This window comes from Vitis vinifera, chromosome 1 (assembly GCF_030704535.1).
Source record: "Vitis vinifera cultivar Pinot Noir 40024 chromosome 1, ASM3070453v1".
NCBI lineage: Eukaryota > Viridiplantae > Streptophyta > Magnoliopsida > Vitales > Vitaceae > Vitis > Vitis vinifera.
The window spans coordinates 10,329,402-10,350,565 of record NC_081805.1 but is presented as its reverse complement, the minus strand read 5'-3'; the positions used below and the strand labels follow the sequence as shown (position 1 = coordinate 10,350,565).

Here is a 21,164-nt window from a genome sequence, read left to right as displayed (position 1 = left end):
CGTAAGAGATAACTAATGGTCTAAAGCCAAAAGCTTACCAAATATTGGCAACTCAAAGTCATTCCAGGTGATAAACTCACCTTTCAATGGCCATTGAAATTGGTTATAATGGATTAATGCAAAACTTGGAATTGAAAACCTCACCTTCCAATAGCTCGTAGGAGATAACTAATGGATAGAAATCCAAAAGCTTATCAAGTATTGGCCGTTGGAAGTTGTCCAAAGGAAATAAAAACCAAACTTTGCATTAATGAACCATTAATGAAAAACGACTACCTTACCTTCCAGGTGCGAGAAATTTCCATGGGATTGCATCCAAGCCATCACATAACATCCATACTTTGAGAAACTAAAAGTTTTAGCCAATCATCCTCTGAGGAAAAGCCCTTAGAGGCTGTTTGGCTACTAAGAAAATAGAAATGGAGAAGAACAGGAGAAGAGAAAAATAGAGCTTTATATATTTCTAAGTTAATGTACAGAGGATCGATCCCCAAAACATCCCCCTTTTTTTTCTGTTGGAGGTGTTGTGCACCTCTATATATAGCAAAATTACAAGATAAAGCTTTATGTCGGCTGAATACAAGGTTACAAAAGGAATTTACATGAGAAAATATCAAGCTAAAAATATTTGGGAAGTCGGTGGTGCGTGCGTGGAGAAACAGAGGATTCAAAGGAATTTCGCAATGTGAATTTCACATTGCGAAATTTTCGCAATGTGAATTACTCATGATGCGAAGTGCCATATTTTCGCATCATGAGTTAATTCACCTTGCGAAATTTTCGCAATGTGAAATTCACATTGCAAAATGGCAAAATTTCGCACCATGAAGAAAATCTCATTGCGAAATTTTCGCAATGTGAAATTCACCTTGCGAAATTGGTCATTTGGCATGATGCAGTTGCCTTCCGAAGGCCATATCTTCCTCATTTCAGCTCCAAATCATACACGGTTTGAAGCGTTGGATTCTTGACTTCCTAAGCTTTCAAATGGTATGTAGCATGTAGAAAATGGACTTCGGGAAGTGCTCCAAAAGTGTGAAAGAAGACTGCAGCTGTTTTCTTCACTCTGTTTTCCTCTTCTCCATTGCTTGTGCTCGTGTTTCCACTTGAAATTCAAGCCTGTAATCATCCAAAATCCTTGCTTAACTCACCCAAATAGCTCCTCCATCAATTGGCATGCTTGAATTGGTTCATAAGCTGATAAAAACATGTAAACTTGCCACAAAAATGGTTAAAACCAATTACTAAGGACCTTAATGAATTAATTGGGTTAAATGAATATGATTACTACTCAAAGGTGCTTAAAACCATTATTATTAGGTCTACAAAATAGCACTTTTTGGTAGTAATCAATATGCTAAAAGCACAACTTTGAGTAATGCACTTTGTTTATACCCACAAATGTACCAAGCATCTAGACCTCGTATTTCTTTGGAATGTGATTCTCATTTTATTTTATTTTTTATGCCCCATCTCATTGGCCTATCATATTTGGGATGGATTTGATTTTGCTAGAAATAGATATTTAAGAAGAAAAAAAAATCTTAGTTGTAGGAGACTCTTACTAAAATTCAAACTTTTATTACTGTCAGAAAATAAATAAGCTTACTTTATATTCTTAAAAATTACTTTTAAAATTTTGATGTAAAAAAAAATATATATATCTTTAACTTTTTTAAATAGCTTTTTAAAAATCATCTTTTTAAGATATCTTACATTTTATCTTGAAGTTATTATTAATTTTCCCTTTAAAAAATAAAAATTAATAAGAATATTCAAACCATTCCCTAAGAACTTAAAACTTTAGTTGCATATATAGTAGTGTTTGGTAACAATTTTTTAAAATAATTCATATTCTCCTCAATAAGTTTGATAATCAAAAAATAAAAAACAACTTTTTGTTTATAAAATTAGAAAATAAAATTTTATTTGAAAAGTGTCTTCTAAAATAGTTTTTGAAGACTATCTTTTAGTGTTTTGTAAAATAACAGTTTGTTCAAAGACTAAAATGTTTTAAAAATAATTTTTATATGTAGTGTTTTACATTTTACTCATTCTCTATATTTTATAAAATTATTTTTTAAAACAATCTTAAAAAACATAAGTGAAAACAACTTAAAATAATTAAAATTACTTTTTGTTTTTTAGTTGTTAAACTTGTTTTTCTATTTTTATGTTATAGGTAATAAAAAATTATTTTAAAAAACACTTATCAAATAAAACCCAATTTAAAACATGCATGATATTTTTAGAGAACCTTTTTAAATTATTTTCATTATTTTTTAAGGATTATTTTAAAAACAATTTTTGAAAAACATTTTTAGCTTACCAAACAAGCTTATGTTTTACAAAATATTACAAAGTAATTTTAAAAAATTATTCCTTTTAGAATTGTTCTTGGAAACACATTTGAGCAGTATTTTACCTTTTTCTTTTGAAAAAACAAAAGGTTTTGATACGGGCATAACCCTTCTTCAGATTGATATGGCTGTTAATGTAGGGTTAGGATAGAATGTTAGAAGGTGCATTGGGAGATGAAATATGAGGAGGAAATGAGAAACCCAGTCCAAACTTCACCACATAGATAGAAAAATAAATCACATAAAGAGAATATCTAAGTTCAGAATATTTTTCCCCTACTTTTACCTAGTTGAAGTTCCTAGCAAACAATCAGATCCAAGGACAGAGAGTACCTGGTACTCCTATCACTTCACCACCCCAAAAGGATCCACACAAAATAAACAAGAATCTCCACACCTAAAAGATAGAGCATCATTTTTCTTAAATCTCCCTACTCTGTACAAACAAGGAATCACCTAACACCTATTTTTTTACTTTTTGTTTTGAGCGTCCAATCCCATCTATTCAATCTAATGCCAAGTAGCCAGCATAACCTTGAAGCTAGCTTTACATACACGATCATATCCTTTACGCGACACTAATGATGTTGTCGCCAGTACTACTGTTGAAGCTCTCCGACATAGCCTGAAAAGCTGAGGAGTGCCTCGTCGCCGTAGGTGACTGCGGACTTGTGGAGGTTGACGAGGACGGCTTCAGTGACAGAGGCAAGGGATCCGCCGTGGATGGAATGTTCAAATTCAGATCTGCCATTTTTGAAGATGGTGGAACTGGAAGAATCGGTATGGGACGGATGAGCTTGGTCGGCCCCTTTGCTTGATTGCTTTGCCCTAGCGTCAGAATCTCCATCGAGCCATTGCTAGCCACTGGTAAAACTACCGGAGCCATCGTCACCGGAAATGTTGGTACCGGAAATCCTCCGGCACTGCCATTTAGATGTGAATGTAACTGAGGCGGAGAGACGGTCTCTTGGTGGACCTGATCTTCCTCCAATATTGTAGAGCCCATAAACTACGAATACATATAGAATTAGAGGATGGAGAAAGATTGAGGGGAAAAAGGAAGAGCCGGGAGATTGTGAGTTACCGTATCGGCGGTGATGTCGAAGAGACTAGATCTACGACGTCTCCTATTATGATTGTTCCGCCGGAGAAAGTACTTCTGAGCATGGCTAGCCACCTGAGTAGGAGTCCGTGTCTTGACGAAGTTTCTAGAGATTCCTCTCCAGTCTCCTTTACCTACCTTCTGCAAACCTAGCAAGAAAAGCCTGTGTTCTTCCTCAGTCCAAGGGACTCCTGATCACATCACCAATCAAATCAGCGATGAAAACTATGAATCAAATCAAAGAGAAACAAAACAATCAGATCTTTCAGGAATACCTCTCTTGCGCTCACGACTCCTGGCGGAGGCGTGAACAACGTCATCGGAGGCATAGCCAGCATCGGCGTTGGAGTCCTGAGGCTGTTCGTATTGAGAGAGATTAGTCATACTAGCACTCTTCCTAAACGCGCCTTCCGTGATACGGACGCCGAAGAGCATGATGTCGTTGGCCGCAGCGCCGGCACCACCGGACTCCGTGCAGGTGCGGGAGTTGTGGCCATTATTTCCGCACTGAGAGCAGGAACGAGACATCTTACGACGTCGTATTAGCGGTGAATCCTAAATGTGATACTCAGGCTCAGGCCATACAAAAGGAGGAGAAAGAAAGAGGGACGCTTTTAGGAGAAAGAAACGGGATAAGCCTATAACAAAAGAACGAGAAAGGGCGTCTTTGGTTGATATAGAAGTTTAGGGGGTTTGGGATTGGGTTTATTCACGTGTACTTGGACTTAAAATGACAAGAAATGTTATAATACTTCTCGGGAATATATTATTTTTCCAGCTCATGTGAATCAGCACCATTCGATTTGTCTACCATTTCCTCGATTCAAACATAGCCAATGTTTTCCATCTTATGTAGCTTTCGAGGAAATCAATCATAACCAACAAAATTATCCCAAAATCCATTTACTCGTATACAAATATTTGGCATGCAAAATTAAACCAGATTTATTAATCATTTCTCATCCACTCCAAAAAATTTTAACCACACAATAAGAAATGAAAACTTATCATGGTGATGGAGATTGTTACGCGCACACATACACTGTAATGATTGGGTGGACCAAATCGAGATGATGTACCTAATACCTATCGCCTAGACTAAACCAAGATTACTTCCATAAGGATCTGATACTATCCCTGATTTCTAAAGTCATATTATTGGTGGGAAATGTCCGGTCATTAATGGAAATTAGGGGAGAAAGAAGGATACTTTAATAAAAGGAAAGCAGATAAATATATGTATATAAAAAAAGGGATGGTGGAGGTGCAGAGTGTCCCTCCACCGTCAACTTGGCATATTCGCTGCCCCTCTGAGAAAGATTTGGTTGTCTCTACTCTCTACTCAAATGTCCACCCTTCATCACCCATGGTGGTGGTGGTGGTGGTGGTGGTGGTACTGGTGGGTGGTGTTGTGAGGATAAGGGCGCTTGGCCCCACCACCATCTTTTTCCTCTTCACCCTCAACCTTTCTATGTGGCTCTAGTGGTGGTGTTGGTGGGTGCCTTTTTCCTTTCACTTTGATGCTCCTCTCCCACCTCTTCAGACCAATAGAATAGCGAGAAAGTTCAATTTTTGAGAAGGATTAGGTATTTGGGGGGTCTTAGTTTCCTATGTGGAGCTTTGCTATTGGACTATCTTATTGGAGACTAGACAGTTGGACGTGGCTTGCGGGCGTTATTTGAGAGCACGTGTTCCTCGCTTTGCCGTTTTTAAAAGCTTTTGATTAGGTCCATCTACTGTGATTTCTTTTTAAACTTTCCAAGGTACTTCTCTCCTCACTTTGTTCACTTCCGCCATCGACTTAGCACATGGTTTCCGCCACTTGGAATCACTGTCTCAAAATGATTTGAAATTATTTTACTTACCATTATTATACAAAAATGTTTGAAATATCTTGTTATGTTCTCGGCGAATGAGGTATCAAAAAAATTGCAGTGGACCAACAAAAAATATGATATAAATAAATAAACAAATAGAGGACAGTAGGATTCAAAAGATAAGGATGAAAGGAGGCATCTCATACCTCATTATCCTGATTGGGATAAGTTGGAAAACTTTATCCATGAATCAGGCAGTACTGATTTAATCCAGATGGGTTGAATGTAGTCTTTTTCCATTTAGTGTAGTCTAATGTCTAGGGATTGGTGAAAATTGGCAGGAAAAGATTTGATGGCCCTAATGCCATCCAGGTGGATCCGAAATCAAAAGGGATGGGGGTCCATGCTTTTTAAAGGATGGTTTGCTCATTAAATCGGCTGTCAAGCCAGAATAAGATTTCTTGAGAAAGACCTCCCTTGCTGACATGGTTGAAATCCTATTTCCAGCTATTAGTTTTTGACATTTTGTTTGCTTAATTCCAAGCATTAATTTGAAAATAAATAAATAAATAAGAATTTGATTTTTAAAAAAAAGTTTAAAGAAAAATAATTTTCATATTTTTGGTTTTATTAGATAAAATGTGAGAAAAAAAAAATATATATATATATAATTAAAATTTTACATATTTTCAAATTATTTAATTTATATATTATATACATACCCCACAGTTTGGAAAGAAAGCAAGTCGCAGGTTCAATAGCTCCAATATTCCTAAAGAGAGGGGGGACCTGGCTTTGGGTCTCCATCCATCACGTACATTGATTTCTTGTGTCTCACGCAGAATCACAACTAGAGCCCCACAAAATTGTGTGGCAGTGAGTGCAGTTTCTTCTCGGGGCTTCCCTCTTCCACTGGGAATCTGGATCGATTTTGATTCTTCAAGTCTTGGCCAAATTATTTTCATCCACTTGCTGTTTTCGGCCCCTTACAACTTACAAGGGCCTCAATCTTATATTTTATTTGTGATTTTTTATATTTAGTATTTCGACATTAATATAGGAGGAAACAAAGCCATGTAGGCAAGAAAAGATGAAAGGCTTTCTAAATCACAGCTTTTTTTTCTCATGATGGAGCTTTGTATCAAGTGATGGGTGTGAGAAAGGCGGTGGGATATACATAGGAACAACGCTTTCAAATCAGAGGTAATGGGCAGCAGCATAATGGACGGGGGGACAAGGGAAGGGATGTACGTATTTGAAAACATATGGTGGTGGTCTGGTGGAGGCCTCTACTGCTCAAGGACACGGCCACCAATAGGATAGGTTGCGATTTAGGTTAACAATCCCGTCTCTTTCGCTTTCAAAGGCTTGAATTACCAAATACTAGCGCCCTCACTCCCAAACAAATTCACATGTTGTCCCCAGCAAAACTCTATTACCATTTAGTGCGGTCTTCAGTTCACTGACCTCTTTTGTTCTATAGATAACGTTTTTATATGAACCAGAATGATTTCCTTTTGTGTCTGATTTCGAGAACGGATGAAGGCGCGGATAAAAAGAAAGAAAAAACCTCCAACAAGTGTTTATGATATTATGTTTAATTGCCAAATATATACATTAACAATTCTAAATTCTTCGGAAATGGACCTAAAATAAATATTGAGATGTTTAATCCGATTGATCTCTTGTGCAATTAGTATTCAACAACTTTATGATACATTCTTTTTGGACCTGTATGGATAGTGCTTGACTCAACAGTTTAGTTTAGAGGGGGCAACCCTTGAAACAAATATGGAGGGTCCATAGTTGTCATTCTTAGGGGGATAATAATTGTCCAGGTTTGAGTCCTATTATTACAAGAAATGCAGTTTTTGTGTTTTAATATTTTCATGGGAAGCATATGGTCCCCTAGGCACTAGCTAGCTCTGTGTATGGGTTCAATAAGTATTTTATAAATCAAGCTCTTTGACTATATCATATGTATACATTTCCTTTTGGACATGTTCTGGTTGAATAGGAAATAAATATCTTATAAATAAGCTCTCATACAATAGTAGTGAATGTTGATGTTTTATTTTGAATGGTTCATATGGACAAACTCATCACGCTTCGTGTATCTAATTAAGTTATGACATACAAACCCATTGTTGTATGATCAATATCCTAAAACTTAATAGTACATGTTTAAGACCACTCAACGTTGAAATGCACACCTTAACCTTCATCTTCAATGCATGAACAATATCATATTTTTCTTACATAGTTTTTATGTCATGGTGGTGCATCATTTGGACATGAATGTCTATCTTCAAATATCATATTTTCAAATTGCCCAAATGCATATAGAACATAAATGATCAGCTATGGTAGATGTCAAAAGGGTCCTTCATACTTCATCTTTTGGTAAAGGCATGTGCACTTGAATGGATGATTGTTTTACTCTTTTTCTAAGAGAGAGTGCATAGATACTTCCTTCAAGATACTTATGGCTACATGTTCCTCGAAGTTGTCACCCTTAATATAGTGTCTTGACGTTAATACATCTAGGTGATGTTAATACATCTGTGTAGGCTCCAAAATGGACTTGGTACATCTCAATAATAGAATTGGCCTTCCTACCACTAAACACTTTAGTTTTGTGATCCTCATGTAATGTACTATCATTTAGCTAATCATAAAAAAAGAGTATTGTATACCCTAATAAAGTCTTCATAATAATCTTTAAGACATCTTATTAAGAATCCTCTTCTTCTTGAACTGTACTTTGACTTGCTTATTTTGAAATATGAAGGTTGCTTGAAGTTTGGTGTATAATATGAAATGGTTTTTTTTAGCCTATACACAATAATAAAATCATTAATATCCCCAAAACTTTTGCTTTATTATTATCAAAATCATGATTACTCAATGCTTAGGTTAATAACACATACTTCCTCCAAAATACTTAGTCATCTTACACCTTCAAAAGTGTCATCCTTAACATAATGCTCCAATGCTAATTGAGTTGGAAATGAAGCTTGGGAGATCAAAAATGGACTAGGCACATCTCAGTCGTAATCGTAAAATAGAATAGTATTAACAATTCTTAATTTTTAATAATTATTCTTTATTTTTAATAATTATAAAACCATATAAATAGCTTTAGAAATTATTAATTTTAAATTATTATTATTTATTTTTAACAAAATAAATCAATTAATGTTGATATCTATATTTTTATAATATTTATAAAAATATAATTTATGATTATATTATACTATTAATATTATATTTTATTAAAATAATTTATTTTTAATGAAAAAAATTATTTTATTTTATTTTTAATAAGACACGAATTAAATTAGTTTACATTATATAAATTGAATTTAAATTTTGTGTTTTTTTATAAAATAAAAATAAAAAATTACTTTTAAAAACTTATTTAAAGGGTCTTTAATTTTGTAATTTTTAAAAAATATTTAAAACCAGGAAATCAAAATATTTCTTGAAATCCCACTTATAAGTGAGATTTCATTTCCATTTGAATCACTTTTGATTTTATTCTCATAATTATTTAAGTTATTCAAATATAAAAATAAAGAAGAAATTAATAAAATGTTCATTCTCGCTTTTCATTTTCATATACCAAATATGCATTAAGGGTTTTGATTAGATAGAAATAGTCTAAGGTTAAACCAAATTGGTTTGACATGTTAAATTATTTCAACCTTTATGAAAGGAAGTCACGTTATTATATCTTTGTGACACATGTGATTTTGGTGAGATTTCAAATTATCCTTAATTAATTAATGTAAGGTTCATTATTTTGGAGCACTACAAAAATTTCATTTCCCTACACATCAAAGGGGAAAAAAAAAAAATCCACCTATCATAGATTTTCCACTTGATTCTCTCACTCTCTCCAATCTTTTCTTGCCTCACACTCTTCTTCACTCTACCTTCAAAGCTTTGACACCTCACAGTTCCATGCAACTAATCTCCGTATAAATAATAGGTTAATAATATATATCAAACTTATTTGACTTTTACCAGAACCACAAATCCCGAAAACCAAGAGCCTCATCTCACATGGATCATACATAGACATTGCAAAAAATGAGGCATTCCTTTTATTAGGGGACAGTTAACTGTGAGTTCACTGTTTCAGGTCGACCTACAAAGGCAAGGGTCATAGTACTTACTCCCTCTCTTCTTCCAAGGCCATTTTCCTTAATTTGGACTTGGGAAGCTCTGCCGGATTTATCTATTTTCTCTTTCCGGGAACAGAAAAATCTATGCGATTTAAGATTGCAGTATCATTCTTTCACTTGAACTACATAGCTCAAGACCGTGGATGCTGAACTGTGACTAATAAAAATCCCAAATAAACATGTCACAATTGTGAAACAATAGAGCATGTTTGAGGATTTGTGTAGTGTTTGGGAGTTTTGGGACAGTCTGGAACTCCTTCCAAGCTTCTTTACGAGGGCTTCATCCCCTGTGACCAATAAATAAATTTGGATGTTTTCTTTTCTTTCTCAGGCATCCATTTCAAATAGCCAGCCTTCTTGTTTTCAACTGCTACATTCCCATTTATATGTATGTATGGGGACTGGGGACGGAGGGATAAATTTAAGCGTTAAATTTGTGAAATGTTGGAAATTGAAGGTTGGTGAATTGGGACCAATTTTATTTGAACTAGGCCTCATAAACCGAAAGCTCACTTCTTGACAAGGGCAGATCCCAGTGGCTCCTACTGCTTCTCCACTTCAAGCTCTAATACAGCGGAGCGCACCTCATTCTCATCCACCAAGTTATCCAAATACAAATAATACGTGTCCGTAGAAGGACAAAAGACAATTCGATTGATGGAAGCGGGAAGGCTTCTCCGTACACCCATTCCATGGAGGCCCAAGCTCGCTCCCTCTCCTCCCACTTTCCCGCGCTTTGTTAGGGCTTCTTCAAAATCACAGGTATCGCTTCATCTCATCTCTCTCTGCTCTGTTTAACTTCACTGAATTGTAGATACAGGAGCGTCAAAAAATGTAGTTTCTGTGACCAAAAGGGACGTTACCGGGGACCTAAGCCAAGGAGGGATTGGCTTGCCGATTGGGTCTCCAACAACGACGACACTGTCCGGAGCTTGCCGATCTACGTTGGAGGAGTCTCTCTGTTGTCTGTTCTCTTTAACCGCACCATTTCGGGCATTGCTCCTGTTGCTGATGCCAGCAGGTGCGCCTCTTCTTCCCTTCTTCTAAATTTATCTGGTTTGTTTTGTCTATCAAAAAAAAAAAAAATTATCTGGTTTGTTTTCACCATTTTGGATTGGGTCTCGAAGCTCTCTTTCAATCGTTTTCGGAATTGTTTGAGTCTGGCTTAGTTGAATTTGGATTAAATTGAGACCAATATTCCACTTCTAACGGACTGAGGTAATTAATTTTCCTTGCGTTTCGGATGCTCTACTTGGAATTTTGGAGGTATGAGGTTATGGAAGCTAAAATGATTGCTCTGTTGTGCAAGAAATTAATTAATTGAACTAGTTCATGACTTCATAAAAAGAAAGAGGGGAAAAAAACCTCTGGAATGGTGTAAAAATATTGCATTTCTTGATGCGTGGAATGAGTTCTCAGACTAGATACAAAACATAAATGCACCTCAGTTTACAAACTATTAATGGATATGCTAGTGTGTATTGGAGATGTCATTCAAAGAATGAACCATTTTTTTTCCTTTCTTAATTGACTTGCTTTTGCCATTTCATGCCTATATTCATGCTTAAAAGTTCTATTTGGCAGTTCACAGTCAAGAGCAGATCTATTAACACTTGGTTTGGCTGTTACCAATATTCTAGCTGGTCTGGTATGGCTGTCAATTCGGCCAAAATCTATATCTGTGGTGAGGGGTTACATTTCTCTCTGTGATTGCTAATTAGCTCATATTGATTTTTCATTTCTTTCCTTCTAGAAAATGTTGATTATTTGTTTATTTTATTTCAGGTAAATCCTCAAGGTGTGGAGTCTAGGAGGATATATCCTAACATTGCTGCTTCACTGGTTTCTGAGCTACTTTGGTATATAAACTTTTCTTCCCTAATTATCTGTTTGGGGGTTTATAATATTTGAACAGTAGGTAAATGGTGTTACTGCTTATAACTTGCAGAAAATCAAATAATGATTGTGCTTTATATTTTGACCCAGAAATGATGCATAATGTCCATCATATTTAGATTTGCAAATTTTGGGACAAATTCTTACTCCAAATTTGTCTCAACTTCCAATTTTATAGCTAATTTTTATTTTATTTTATAACTTTACTATATCTTCTAAAGTTCTTTTCATTTTCATAACTTCTTTTTCATGATTACAAATTAAAGGATAGAATGTTTTTTAATTTCAGCAGAAATTCTTTCTTCCCATTTTATTCTCAATTCAGTCCAGCAATATATCCAAAGTTTGTATCTAAATTCAACCAACCAATTGTGAGTTTACAACAAATTTGACGTCCTGAGGCTGATATTTGCATGCCTATTTATCCTAAACTTCTAGCATTGAAACTAATTTAGAGTCATTAGAAAAAAATTCTAACTTTGGAAATTAAATCAAGGCATCTTGGGGCACTTCCAAAAGTACTATGTACTGTTGATATGCTTCTGTTGAGTAGATACATCATTACTATTTCACCATGGCAAATCTAATAACTAGAGAATGTGGTCTCTATGCTGTGTATTTCATGTGGTGGAATCTCTCTCTCTCTCTCTCTCTCTCTCGTTTCTAGTATGGCTTCAAAAGCAAAATTAGTTAACCATAAGCAATTGGCAATGGAAGAATGGAAGATAGATACATTTGGATGTTCTCTATTCACAAAATAAGCAGGTTAGGAAGTATTACTTGGTGCAAATCGACTGGTGAATCATTCTGTTCATTTCTTATCCTCAGGGTATGGGAATCTCTTTCTGTTGTGACATGCTGCCGGTCTCTAGTTATTCTTTATGATAGTATTTGTATCTTGCAAATTGGCATGGCTGCTGAATCTTCCGCTGGTGATGGCGAAGCAATGGCTGTGGATGCCACTAAATTGATGCAAGGGTCACTCTATCAAGGTGTTATGAAGTCTGGAGCACGTAAGCAACTTGACAGGATCTTACTATCTCTTGGGATGTTTTACTGTTTACTATGTCAGTCCATTTTCAGGCATCTTTAATACATTTTATGATTTTGCCTGTCAAAAAAATTAATAATACATGATACTCATGAAAGGCTAATCTTAACAAGATGATAACATATTCTTACTTTTCTTCACAGAGAGCTACTTGGCCAACCTATCTCTTTATCCTGGGAAGTCTGAGCTGCCCTTTCTGCCTTCAAATACACAGGTGATCATGGATAGCTCATCTTTCAATTTCATTTACTCTTCATTTTTGGGTGAGATTCTTAGTATATATTTGGATCATGCTCACACAGGTCGTATAGTTTCCTTGTAAATATTGCAGATCTATTTGTTACTTCTATGCATATCATGTTGTAATTTGATGTTAACAAGTAACTTGAAACATATTTATTCTTTTAATCCAGTATGTTGGAATATTTAAAATATTGTTAGAAATTGTTTTTTTTTTCATACTTTTAAAAGTAGGATGTGAAGTATAATACAGTTGTTTTTATACGCTACTGCTTATCACTTGGTGAAATGTTATTCCATTGGACTAAATTCTCACGTAAGACAAGCTTTTCTAATCAGCAGTTACTGCAATCTTTTGCTGGACAATTTTGTAAATATCAGGATGCTTCCATAAGCTTGTTGAAATAGTCATATATCCCCTGGTGGCCTAATCTTTCATAGAAAGTCCTCTTTAATAGTTTAAAAGCATTATCTTTCCTGGATGGCAATTGTATGAGTAAATCTTCCATTTCTTTTTTCTTTTATTTCATCTGTGGTAGGAGGATGAGCTGCAGTAGAATTTGTGCTTGACCCTTTCTAGCCTTGTATTATTTGACTGTTTTCTTTTCTTTTTACTGATACCATTTGAAATGAGTTTGTCACATGCAAGAGGATAATATTGAAGAGTTCCTAGTTAATGAAATGAGGTGATTGCAATTTTTCACTGTCAATGATTGAATTCTAGAGGACTTACTTTGAATATGATTTTTTTTAGAATAACATTAAACAAGATCTAACTATTCCATTCTTATGGGAAAATAAAATATTTCCCCATAATCTGTAAATTCATACATATATTATTTTTGAAAGAGAATTTTTTTTTCCTTGTTGGTGTTACTTGGAATCTCCCCATACCTGCCCCAACACCTTGCAACCTGATTAGCATTGCAATTTCCATTGTCATCATTACTTTGTATTGGAATAGTTTCAACTACATTTTCCAGTTTCCTATATAACAACACCTCAATACAAGATTTTATAAGTTGTCTGAATTCAAAGGATTTCTGACGCATGTTTCACTTTGCTAGGCGGTTATTTTGCAGCCAATTGGAGACAAAGGAATTATAATAATTGGTGGTGACACAATTAGGGGTTTCACAGCTTCTGACCAGGTACTCTTTCTTAGCTTTCAAAATTTTAGATATATGATCAAAACTAACTATTTTTGAGAACCAAGTTGTTTCCAAGATATTATGTATTGTTATTAGATTTATCTTTTCATGAGATGTGGAACTAAAGGCTTTTGATTTATATCCTGTTTTTTAATATGTTTGGAGTTTGGACTAGTATTTTCTGACTGAATATTTAAAGCAAAATTTATGCCTTTCTTGTTGCCTTACAAACTTGCTATTTGTCTATTGCATGTACTTACCACTCAGCAGAAATTCCATGCGGTCCATGTTCAACTGTTCTTTAGGCCTTAGTACTAGAAACCAGTTTTGCATGGTTTACTGCATAGTAGTATTTATTGTGCATCTTGTTATTTTTTACTTTTTATTTTTAATCCTCCTTAGGGCTGAAACAATTGTCTTTACTTATTCTACCAAGATAGATCTTTTCAGGCCTGTAATGTAAAGAAATTGAATCAACATTCTTTGGGTCTTTGATCTGTCTATGATACACAAGACAATTAGCTCACACCAAAAGTTATATTCATTAAACAATTATGAAGTGACTTGATGAACCGAATAACATCAATATATGATCAAATACAGATTTTTTTTTTTCCTGTCATTGTAGTTAATTTCAACCATCATTTTTAACGCTTTTCAAATTCTTATATTTCATTGTTTGCAGGCATGGATAACATTAATTGGAGAGAAAGTGGATGCTTCACTTTCAAAATATGTAAATAACCTCCCAGTGGCAGTGCAAGACAGGGTGTGAAACTTATCGAACTGTGAGTTCCTGGGTAACTGTATAAATTACACTTTTTGTAGCCTGCAATCCAGGGGTGTGTGTGTGTATGTATGTGTATAGGCAGTGCAAGACAGTTTGAAATTTATCAAACTGTGAGTTCATGTTTTCATGCATGCATAACCTCCTTGGTGGCCTTAATCAAGGCTATATATATATAAGAGAAAGAGAGAGAGAGAGAGAGAGAGAGGGAGGGAGAGAGAATTCATGCTTTTATGAGTTCATAATGAGATTTTTATTGGCTGCCAGAAATTCTGTATCCTGAATATTTCAAGTGCTTTCAGATGGTAGGCGCACATTCTACTTTGCTATGCATTTTATCTCACTTTCATGTGAATGAACTCTCCCTGTGATATGTCCTATTGTTTTAGACAACCTTAAAAAAACCCTTCAATGACCTTGAATTAATCCACCAGTTTTTCCCCCTCCATCTTTTGGGTTGTCGGATGAGATTATGCCTCATTTCATTGGGTTCTATCAGTTAGAAATTACTTTTTGATACATATGTTAAGATGTTATATGGAAGTAGAATGATTATAAGCACATGTTGTGGTGTGCCAATGATCTGAAAAGCATACTGCCTATCTACCTTGCCTCTCTGGATAGACACTTCTCTTTTTTGACAGATTATCCTCTATCAACTACTTAGTAAAGATTCTCTTTTCATTGGCCTTTTCCTTAATGCTCTGTTTATATGCTGACTCTATTATTTAGGAGAAAGAGAAGTTGCAATCTGACATATTTTTGGTTGTACAGTCATGAAAGCTCAAATTTATTGTTCCTTATATGTTCACATGATAACTGTAACATGAGTAGACCAGCAACCTTATAAGTTCATAAAAGGTGAAATTAGTAATGATAATAATAACTATAATGGTAACAATGGTAATCTTAGTAGTAGAAGAATTACAAGAACACATGTATATTAGATTATTAAATTCCATTATTTATTCACTCAATATAATAAAATAAGAATATATAAGTGCTAAAACCTGTAATTGTAATTAAATGTTGGCAACTTGGTATTTCTGTCCTTTATGATGACACTTGTAGTGGCACCAAATGGCAACACATCATAGTGTTACTAGCCTGAAACATAGTAAATAAGTTGGTTGATGTATGTCAAATGTCCAAATTCTGTAGATGCTTAGGCCTCTGACTTCTGAACATTGATGTCAAGTTATTAAAATATGCCTCTGATTAAGGTTATGCATGGTTTAAATTCATCCACCATTAAAATTAAATAAATGAGTAAAGAGGAACTAAACAAGGAATTTAACCATGACTGGTACACGCATTGTGTATCTGGCTTGATCTTCCACGTTCTGTTTCAAGGATCTGATATTTCCTTGTTAAGATGTTACCCACTAACGAGTCAGCATATGGCTCTAACTTCATTTAAAGATTTTGTGTTCCATTGTTTCCTTTTTGTCCAGTGTCAGTATGCTGAAAACTAAGAAACATCTGAGATAATATTTTTACTGCAACATCTAATCTTTAAATTTTGATGATGTTGTGCTTGGATATAATATCCAATAGTCACATGGTCCTTTTACTCGTTTCATTAGTTTCCTTAATGTATTATAGATGAGAATGGATAATACTGAACAATATGCCTAAAAGATAGGGCTTTGGATTGAAACACTAGACTCAGATTGGTACCAAATGAAATTTCAATTGCATTTTATCTTTCACATGAATATAGATTGCCACATCAGGTGTAGATTATATTTTTGTTAAATTCAGAACCGAACTTTGTCCAAGTTCTCTTAGATGTTTATGTAAGTTGGATATGTTGTTTTTGTTTATCTTGTGGTTGAAATGATCTAAATATGGATGTCCCGTGATGTTGCAGTAGTATGTCAGAAAGCAATTGTATAACAGAAAAGGACATCTGATTCTGGTTTTAGTTATGAGGAATGTGCTTTGACAGCTTTGCTTTCCTTTGCATTTAGAAAGCTACCTTGCTGAACTTGATTGTTTACCTATTTCATTATGTTGTCTTTTTACTACTCCACATGCTTCACTTATTATGTGGATTATGTGGGATTAAGTGTGCAAGATTATATCATCCTTTCTGTCACTAATAGAATCCTCTGTTTATCCAATTTGCTTCTAACCTTTCCCCTTAAGGCCTATTCAATTGCGTATGAATCAAACCAAATTCAAATTCACATCATCAAACTTTTGCTGCAGGCACTGCGAATTTAACATAAAATAAACAAAGATAAAAGGTGAATCAATAAATCATTCAATAAACATAACAATAAAAGAAATTGTGTCACATTGTTGGAAATTACATGTAAGAACCCTATATTCATCTATGGCCTCTTTTGAATTCATTCTATCAAAAATAAAACATCAGATACAAAAATGCTAAGAAATAAAAAGAAAGAATTGTTGTACGTGTGATGGATTTGTTTACAAGGGCAGGGAAGCTGCAACCACCCCAATTTAACTTGTTAGAGAAGAGACCTTTCCCAGGGCAGCAACCCAGTGGTAGGATCAGCCAAGTTAGCCAAAACAAAGTCCCTCAAACCAGTGTCCCAAACTTCGCAAAACTGTAGTGGCCACTTGGGTGGTTCAATGGCTTCTGTCCCCAAACCAGGCGCTCTATCCTTTGACCCTTCATTCTCCTTCTCTTGCCAATCTGCAACATAGGTCGCAACCCTTCTGAAGAACTTTGCTCTAAAAGCCTCCCACACCTGATACTTATAATGGTTTATCACTCCTGTGCTTTGAGGCAAATTCAGGTACTTGAATCCCTTTCTCAGCCGAAAGTGGTGCACCACATTGAGAAGAGTTCTGTCAAGCACATCTGGGCGCACAATAGACTTGTGCCGCTCAGGGCTCTGTAGCCTGCAAGTGTACCCTACAGTTACCCCTTGAGAAGGGAGGGAATTCAACCCAGATGGCCCATAGCTGTGGCAAGCTGTTCTGATCTCCCCAATGGTTGTTGAAGAAAAATTTGCAACCAATGTACGCAATGAATTCTGACCACGAAAAATCAGTTTATTGGATCCTCGGCGGTGGGTTGGAAATGGGAAATAGAAGAACTCATCGACATCCATGAATCCCACCCAATTGCATTCATCTCTTGCTCTGAGAGCACAGTGCGAGAAACCAGCTTCTTGTGTTTTAATCCATGGCCAGGTGTGCCTGGTGACATTGTAATCTTCTAATTCAAGCTCTTGAATCACCTCCTTAGTTCTATCATCACTGTTATTATCATAGATGAACCAGCGCTCAACACCAAGCCAGGCATGGTACATAATCCACTCCCGTAATGAAGAAGCTTGGTTCCATACCATGGTGCACACGCAAAGCTGATACTTCCCCTGATTTTTCTTATGCTTGTAGGAATTGTATGACTTGGGACTTGACATCTTAGCCACAGAAGGTACTAGAACATGATTAGAAGCTCTGGCATTGGCATGGAAATGAGAATTCAAGCCTACAGTAACCCTAATCCCATGAGCCTTACTCGGGTTCATCCTAATGCTCCTAGGCAAAGAACACCTAATAACCTCCTGTGCAGCTGAAAACGCCCTAGTAGTGAGCGCAAATTTTCCACCCCTCTCCCGATCACCCGTTCCAAAATGGCAACTGAATTGCCTGGGATCTGATTCCCTATCCGGCCTTAGGTTCAATCCCTTGACAAACACAACCGCGGAATCTCGATCCAAAGCTGCCGCATATGCCATCATCTCCCACGAATGAACTGTGGGATGAACCCTCCGCAGCCACTCATCTCCATCCACGATGCTCTCTTTCCTTGGCGGTCTACGCAGATTAACCTCAGCAGAGTAATTCTGGGGCGGAAGGGGACACCTCGCAACCCATCTGAGCTCATCCAGTTCATCCACGGACAACACAGGCCTAACAATTAATTTATTCGCCGCCTCCACTCCAATATCCTTGCAGTAAACACACTCCAGCACCTCACTTCTATCGTTAATGTGGGAAACCATCAGCAAAACATGATCGGGAAACAGGACTCGGTCCTCTACTCTCAACGGTAACAATAATCTACTGCTAACATAATCGCGGATAGAATTGCTGGTGGATGAAGACAAGAGCGAGAGAGTAGAAACTATCACAACTGGACGAAACGACGCCGTGCCGATTGGGAACCGATGCAGCAACAAGAGAAGGAAAATAAAGGAGAGACATAAGATGAGAGATCTAGCCGAGAACCCGCAGTGTGAGTGAGGGGAAGGCGAAGCTCTGAGACTGCGTTTGCGCTTGCGGCGCTGTTCAGAGTCCATGAATTGGTGGAACGGAAGCTTAAGGTAAAGTACAGAGAATTTGGAGGGGAAGTTTTGAGAGGAAGCTGAGGAGTCGGAGTAGATCTGGTGCCGACAGAGGGGGGTTTTCGCTAGTTTCATGGTGATATGGTCCTGGATATCTAAAGTGTGGTTTGTCAAACGTGTCAGAGAGAGTGAGAGGACGCGTTTATGGCTGCCGCTCACCCTTACACTTTTTTCCTTTCTTTTTTCTCCCAACCTTTTCCCAGTCCTTTCTCTTCGCTGGAATGATGGGGCTGAATTTGTACCACCTCGTTGCAACGCGTGTATTGAACTTTCCGGTTGGGTGGCGATGAGTGAGGGCAAAGATGGGACAAGTGTCAGCTTGTCGTCTTCATAACTACCCATGCCAGAAATTTGAGTTTTTTAACTAATTAATCATACACTTTCGGGAAAATTAACAGTGACATATGTCAATAAATTAAAAAAAAAATGTGAGCTGTGTATTTAAATAAGATGTGTTGTAGAAGAAAACAGAGACCTTTAGGACTCGAGGTGCTAGTTCTAACTGCCAATTATTTCTGACTATGATTTGAAGACGGAAGTTTTTTTAAGTGATGATGTGCTTTGGAAGGGAAATGTCTTTCCATAATGGACACTCTCATTTAGTTCTTTCCCTTTGTTGGGTGTACCTGCAATTTCCAGCATAAATATTAAGAAAGATGCTAAACATACATTATTCATGCGGGCTCCATTCACCAAACTTAAATTTTTTAAAATATTACAAAATTGCATTAAATCGAATGCTACCAAACATCCTGTGCGACGGATGGCATTTTTCACTGGGTATGTAGTGTTGGAATTTTGTGACTGATTCTTAGTTGGCTGCTTGGCTACTATTAGGTACCACCCGTGCTTTGAGAAGCAAGGGGGTGAACCCCCCGGAGACAAAGGGCAAGACAAAGAAGGAAAGGAATGGAGAAATGAAGAATGAAGCATCCTATGGGCTTTCCACGCAAAAGCAATCCCAAGAAAAGAATTCTCCTGCCTCAAATATGAAAACTTAACACGATAGTAGGGACCATGAAAACAAAGCCTCCCATTAAGGCCTTGCGTATCCACCACTCGGGAACTTTCTGCTTGACTATATATCTCAATTCCAAATTTTAGTGACATTAACAAACACGTGAGGGAGTTGGTCAAACATTTAAGCGAGTATGAGGCTCACCCCAAACACATTTCTCATGAGCTTTCAAGCCCTTATCAAACCCACCAGCCTACTCCTCGATCAATTCTATGATTTTACTTTTCTCGTAAGTGTTGTTCCACATGGGTTGTATGGTGGTGAGGTGGAGGTGAAGGTGGAGGCGGCGGATCATTGCTGGGTGCGATGGTGGCGTGTGATGGGCAAGTAGGGAATCCACAGTGGAGCATGGCTGGCAAATGATAGGGTTAGGTGTGGCCCTCTGGGTATCGACACCGTGTAGATCACGCATTCGCTGTCATGTTTTGTTTTCTGTTTTGATTTCCCATTGTCGTGTTCCGACCATGTGCGCGGTCAATTTTATATACGCATTATGCCGCTTAGGTTCACGCTCAACTACGAATATATCCGTTTAAATTTTCCATATTTTATGTTGTAATTTATTGCCATTATTTTTGGACGGTAAATTGTAAATTGTGGGTTGGTTGATTTTTTGGATGGGGCACCACCTATTCTCTAATTTTCTTAACCATATGTTTACCTGCTAAACCATGGTTAGATGTGAAATATTAAGACAAGGTCTTCGTATATACGATTAGCATTTATTGATGGGTAAAGTGGTAAAAGGGTCCTGAAGCATTTAGAATAGTATCAACCAATGTGTTAAAAGTCGGATGGCACAATAATCTCTTGTCAAACAAGATAATATCTAGGTTGGTTCCGCGATGTTTCCTCTCTACTTTTCTTTTTCTAGATTTTTCTTTTGATTCTATGTCGTTCTAACTTTTATGCTTTATACTTGGCACAATAATTTCTTGGGTCCATAAAAATAATTTCTTCATTTTATTTAAATGTACTTGCACTAGAAAATATTTAAATTTAATAACATTAAGGTTTCTTTAAAATATTCTTTAGTTTTTATCTTTCATCGTAAGTCTATATATCATCTTCTTCTGATAGGTCAAAATTATAACCGTTTATAACAGTGGAATATTCTCTAAAACTATATTATTGAATTTATAAGAATACGATTTTCTATTCGTATTATTATGAATATGATCTGATGATTAAACTTCTTGGTGGTGTTTTTGTAAACACGGT

The 21,164-nt window shown here is 36.2% G+C and overlaps 3 protein-coding genes across 3 annotated transcripts; 1 reads left to right on the top strand and 2 right to left on the bottom strand.

Annotated features, from left to right (window-relative positions):
* Window positions 1–2,553: 2,553 nt before the first annotated feature.
* On the bottom strand, window positions 2,554–4,583 carry LOC100253576 (transcription factor MYB1R1). The gene is made up of 3 exons (XM_010654506.3): window positions 3,738–4,583; window positions 3,445–3,653; window positions 2,554–3,369 (listed from the first exon to the last, which is right to left on the bottom strand). The coding sequence occupies exons 1-3, from the start codon at window positions 3,988–3,990 to the stop codon at window positions 2,929–2,931; spliced, it is 903 nt and encodes a 300-aa protein (XP_010652808.1). The 5' UTR covers window positions 3,991–4,583; the 3' UTR covers window positions 2,554–2,928.
* Window positions 4,584–9,421: 4,838 nt separating this feature from the next.
* On the top strand, window positions 9,422–14,949 carry LOC100255235 (protein COFACTOR ASSEMBLY OF COMPLEX C SUBUNIT B CCB4, chloroplastic). Its single transcript, XM_002267952.5, has 8 exons — window positions 9,422–10,231; window positions 10,324–10,490; window positions 11,054–11,153; window positions 11,255–11,328; window positions 12,194–12,378; window positions 12,560–12,630; window positions 13,724–13,807; window positions 14,493–14,949. Exons 1-8 carry the CDS (start codon window positions 10,127–10,129, stop codon window positions 14,580–14,582), a joined length of 876 nt encoding a protein of 291 aa, XP_002267988.1. The 5' UTR covers window positions 9,422–10,126; the 3' UTR covers window positions 14,583–14,949.
* A 1,898-nt stretch (window positions 14,950–16,847) lies between these two features.
* Window positions 16,848–19,310, bottom strand: LOC100258721 (glycosyltransferase family 92 protein RCOM_0530710). Its single transcript, XM_002271841.4, has one exon. It carries the CDS (start codon window positions 19,265–19,267, stop codon window positions 17,075–17,077), a length of 2,193 nt encoding a protein of 730 aa, XP_002271877.2. The 5' UTR covers window positions 19,268–19,310; the 3' UTR covers window positions 16,848–17,074.
* Between the last annotated feature and the right edge of the window lie 1,854 nt (window positions 19,311–21,164).

Bases quoted from the DNA above. Each gene is read 5' to 3' on its own strand.
- LOC100253576 (XM_010654506.3), bottom strand. From the start codon at position 3,990: ATGTCTCGTTCCTGCTCTCAGTGCGGAAATAATGGCCACAACTCCCGC. The intron at 3,654-3,737 runs GTATTCCTGAAA...TGATGTGATCAG, and splicing joins GAGTCGTGAGCGCAAGAGAG to GAGTCCCTTGGACTGAGGAA. The intron at 3,370-3,444 runs GTAACTCACAAT...ATGTATTCGTAG, and splicing joins TCGACATCACCGCCGATACG to TTTATGGGCTCTACAATATT.
- LOC100255235 (XM_002267952.5), top strand. From the start codon at position 10,127: ATGGAAGCGGGAAGGCTTCTCCGTACACCCATTCCATGGAGGCCCAAG. The intron at 12,379-12,559 runs GTAAGCAACTTG...TTTTCTTCACAG, and splicing joins TGTTATGAAGTCTGGAGCAC to AGAGCTACTTGGCCAACCTA. The intron at 12,631-13,723 runs GTGATCATGGAT...TCACTTTGCTAG, and splicing joins TTCTGCCTTCAAATACACAG to GCGGTTATTTTGCAGCCAAT.
- LOC100258721 (XM_002271841.4), bottom strand. From the start codon at position 19,267: ATGGGTAGTTATGAAGACGACAAGCTGACACTTGTCCCATCTTTGCCC.